Here is a 5,000-nt window from a genome sequence, read left to right on the forward strand (position 1 = left end):
TTTAATATTAATCATTACTATCATTGATATTTTCATCATTACATTTGTAACAATTCTTAATCACAAAGCTATAAACTTTTCCTTCCAAAAATTCAACAAATTGGGTAAACAGGTGAGATCAGGTAGTTGCTGACTCCTTGGTGACTAAGCACTTGTGGAGCCATATGTATACAATATTTATCATCTAAAATCACAAAGAACATGACAATTTCACGTGGCCTCTTAGTGTCAACAGGTTAAGAACAACATGGTGGCAGGCTACATGTGAATCCACTGTTGGTCTGTTTCTGGGCATTTTAAAGGAGACATTCCTCCTTAACTAACATAAAGATAAACTGTATTTGGGAGGAATAAAATTACCAATTTTTTGTTTGGATTATTGTACAGTATCAAAAGTGTGGATGCAAAAATGTGTCAAAAATATTTGTAATCAAAGTAACGCCAAATAATTATCTTATCCTTATAATAATCATGAATAAAAATAATCACATTCAACATCAAAATTATCAGCATGAAAACAGTGACAAAACCACCCAAAGAGACACTTGGATCCAATGACTTAATCTCCTTCTTCATGTAAAATAAACACATTCTATGATCAATTATGGAATCAGATATAGACAAACATGCACTGAAACAAAGAGGTATGCCCCCTCTTTCATAGAACATATTCCTGCTCTTCTCTAAGTGATCATCATCTAATATTCACCTAGAGCTCTAATCAAATATATCTCTTGTACTTAAACACTAGCAACATAAATACTAGAACTGTCAAACTGCAGACGACCCAACACTAGATCACATTCACTGATATTAAGACAACAACAAATACACTGCACAACTCTCTTCAATCCCTCATGCTAGTCTAATGTCTTTGGTAACTTCAGAGTGCACTGAAAAAAAAATATATATGAAAACAACTCTCCTAGTAATATTTCTTACTTGATTCTCTTATAACATAATGAATGCTCCCATAATTGGCATTCCAAAATTTAAAGGAAGGCCCTGCATTCCCTCAAAACTACAGATATTCAGATCTCAACCTGATAACAGAAATATACAATGCCTATTACACACTAAACTATATTTTGTTTACTATTCCTCTTTTGCATCTAATTACAACTATAATCTATCTGAAGCCCAAAACAAAAAAGCACAATTGTGAATACACTTGCCTTTAGTGCACTTTGGTCAAAGGGTTTAACCTACAGTATACAATATTTCTAACCCATCCTTGGAAATATGAATATTTGTAAATACATATACACTTTCACATCCACAGAAAACACAAATGCACAAAAATATAAATATGCAACTATCTTTAGAAAAAAAAAGGAAAAGAATCTGCTACTTAATATAATAATAATACATAAAAAAACACGAAACAATATCATACTAAGATCAGTTAAGCATGCATTATCAGAGAAGCAGACAAGAGCACCTTCCTCTATGAACAAATATAGAACAATATGTAATTACCATGGCAGTGTCTCAGGATATACTAGCACTATGGAATTCTCTTCCATAAAATCAATAATGACGCTGATAAGTTGGTCTACTAGTAATTAATCTGTGTTTGTTCGTCAGTGTGTATGCATCACTGCGAGTATGTATGCACTTCCACATAATTGTGTGCATATTTAATTGCCTGTTCATATTTGCATTGTGCATGTTAGTGTGTTATCCATGTATCCTTGTGTTGCATTTGTGTGTTTTCAGGTATTCAAACGTTTCAAAAAAATGTTCCTTTTAGCAATTACAAGTAACTAAGAACTCTACTTTCTCAACAGGAGTCCCTGCCATCAAAAATTCATCTGTGAGAAAATATGGTGAGAACAACATTAAATCACAAAATATAAAGATATTACATCACATGAAGAACAATTACAAATGGCAGCACCAGCACTCATTGTATTTTCAAAATTGTTTTATGTTCTTCCATTATCTTTACGAAATCTCAGAAAAAAATCTTTAAAATGTGCAAAAGAAAAAATCCAATGTAAGTTGTTGTGTTTGTATATGTTTCCGAATGGTACTGGAGAAAATAACATCAAAAAGATCTCATGAAAAAAAAAAAGTTTTAATAATAATAATGATAATAATAATAATAATAATAATAATAATAATAATAATAATAATAATAATAATAATAATAATAATAATAATAATAATAATAATAATAACAACAATAATAATAATAATAGTAATAATAATAATCCTAATAACAATAACAATAATAATAATATATAAACAATAATAATCTTATCGACAACAACACAAACAGTTGAACATTATCAACCCTCTGCTATAAACAAATGAAGAAAATATAAGATCTTTCACTCTCCACATGGAACTGTACAGGGACCCAATTCATAACAAAAACTGGCCTTTGCGTTCATTATCATTATTTATCACAATATGTAGCAGCGTTTGCTGTGGGGACATCTGGCCCATTTTAAGCAGAATTCAAAAATAAAAGTAGAGTCATACAAATAAAAAGGAAATTAAAATTCAACAAAAGTAAAGGTAAAAAAATAGAAAAAAAAGAAAAAATAATAATCTGATGTTTAAAGTATTAAACAAAATCACATTTGTACAATACAAACTTTTATAAACATTATAGCTGTTGTTGGTATCATGCCCATGTGTGCTCTAATTCACATTGAAATAGCTCTAAATGTGTCTTAATCTAGTGTTATATAAATGTGCAAAAATTAATATAATAAGGAAAAAGTGGCTATTAATGTGCACCACTTTTACATCATGAAAAAAGAGAAAAAAAAAGTAATGGACCTATCATACCCTTAGGATTTTTCAAAAATCATTATAAAAAGCACCAAAAAACTTCCATACCTAAATGAACTAAACAAAAAAATACAATTAATAATAATGATAATAATAATGAGAGAAATAACAATGATAGCTTCAATTACTTTTTCTATTCTCAAGCCACAAAAAAGTTCTAAAGATGTCTTAAGTTTAATCAACCTCACCTTCTCACAGCTCATACACATACAGCAGAAGAAACGGCAGTGAAACTGTTAATCCTGTCAACTTATACTTTAATACTAAGGGCTAAAAACAAGCAGTACCTAATACTGGGACCAGAAGGACCTCTGAAAATCTGGGATTTGACAAAATAGAACAATATTCAATGTTTAAAAAATAATCAATTAAAAAAGATAATAATAATAATGAAAAGAAAGACATCCAAATAAGAACATGAACATGCATATGCAAACAGACACACACACACACACTCATGCCTGCATTTACACACATATAAACACGGATAAAGAGAGAGAGAGATGAAAATCAAAAGATTCCAACAGAGACAAGATATACATTTGAGTGTGGAAGTTCAAATACACAGATGCACTTTTCATGGATTCTAATACACCCTCCCTTTATAAATGAATATAACAACATACCACAGAAAATTATAAACAGAACTCCTAAATACATGAGGATATGCATTCTCATTCATGCCAGTTTTGACAATTTGCACTATATCCTAATTCTGTCCCCACAGAAGAAAAAGCTAGGTAGGGTTTTACAGAGCTTTGGGTTCCAAATATAATCATAAGCTATTTATAACAATGCTCATAATCCATTACACAATATTAGCTGAATTTATGAAAATTAAGATTAAAGAATTTGTTTCAGTACTGAAGTTTGTCTAAGATTGTGACTAGAACTCTATAGATAGCATCTTTGGGATGTACATATATATGAAAAAAAAAAGAAAAAAAATACATACATATATTACAAATAAATCTACTTGTATCTGCAAATGGAATGTATCTTGATCAACAGAGACTCCATTGACCTGTTGAATTTGTGACAAACTAATATAAAAGTCACTCTAGCACCCAGTCAACTGCTAATTATTGGACGCATAGTGGATGCCGATTATGATGCCAACAATTGCCAGGATGATGATCAGGATGAGGATGAGGATGCAGACACGTCGACGGTACTTGCTCTGGAAAATATGAATGGGCTGTTAGCGGTATCTCACACCCTTAATTCCATGGAGAGGATTGTGCAGAATCAAATCATGATAAACTCTACCTTCCCTTTCATCTCTCCTTTCACCCATAGTACAATCCAGGTATATCAAATGAAATACTACAGCAATGTTTAATTTATATCAAAATCTTATACTTCTCTGGAGCATTATCAGTATAATAACCTGGATTATCAAAATAAAAATCATGTATGATAAGCTAGTGGAAAATAAGAATGAGATAAACTTTATTTCATTTTACACTGACCCAGACACACCCACACATACTGCCAGTACCCCATGCCCAATCAATAATCAGCCACAATCACCCAACTCCGGCAATGTTTACCAATGTCAAAAGCCTTTGACCTTCTGAGGAAAAGCTATAAATATGCTATATATCTCCCAAGGACACTAACCTGGTAGGTGGAAGCCTTCAGCAACTGCTCTCGTCCCTCTTCCACATTTCCATGTGCAGTCTCTACATTATCCTCAATTGAGTCTGGAATGGGTAGAATTTATGAGAATAAGCCGACTCTGTCCACGGTATTTAGAATTGCACATGGACTGACAATGGATAAAGCAAGGGAAATAGTGATTTAGACTGTCAAGGCACACTTGATAGTACAGGAGATCCATGCACTTCACATCTGCCTGCAGAGCTATAGCCTTCCAAAGTTAAGTGAACATCCTTATTTTTTCACCATTTTGCAAATAAAGACCAGGGAAACACAGATAAATAACACCAAACTAACATTGATCAACCTTACAAATAGCCAACTGAGTGTAGCAAGCCAATCATTCATCTCTTCTATTTGCTCTTTGTTGAGTTAATAGAAATAAAAAAAAGTTGGATGGTGTTTATGCAATCTCATCTCTGCCATTTACAAACCCTGGTGTGCTTCTACAGTCACCAAGTAACTTACCAATAACTTCTCCTTGTGCCGTGACCATAGCTGACAAGTCACGCATGATTTCATTAATGTCAATA

The 5,000-nt window shown here is 32.0% G+C and overlaps 1 protein-coding gene across 1 annotated transcript in view; it reads right to left on the minus strand.

Annotated features, from left to right (window-relative positions):
- Nucleotides 1-2,553: 2,553 nt before the first annotated feature.
- The window catches only part of LOC113805852 (syntaxin-12), an 11,527-nt gene continuing 9,080 nt past the window's right edge, over nt 2,554-5,000 (minus strand). The window contains exons 6-8 of the mRNA XM_027356913.2: nt 4,936-5,000; nt 4,429-4,511; nt 2,554-3,985 (exon numbers count right to left, since the gene is read on the minus strand). The exon at nt 4,936-5,000 is cut by the window's right edge and continues 68 nt beyond it. Coding sequence (XP_027212714.1) covers nt 3,884-3,985; nt 4,429-4,511; nt 4,936-5,000 — 250 coding nt within the window. The 3' untranslated portion in view covers nt 2,554-3,883. The remainder of the gene's footprint in view (nt 3,986-4,428; nt 4,512-4,935) is intronic.

Source organism: Penaeus vannamei, chromosome 36 (genome assembly GCF_042767895.1).
Source record: "Penaeus vannamei isolate JL-2024 chromosome 36, ASM4276789v1, whole genome shotgun sequence".
In the NCBI taxonomy this organism is placed as follows: domain Eukaryota; kingdom Metazoa; phylum Arthropoda; class Malacostraca; order Decapoda; family Penaeidae; genus Penaeus; species Penaeus vannamei.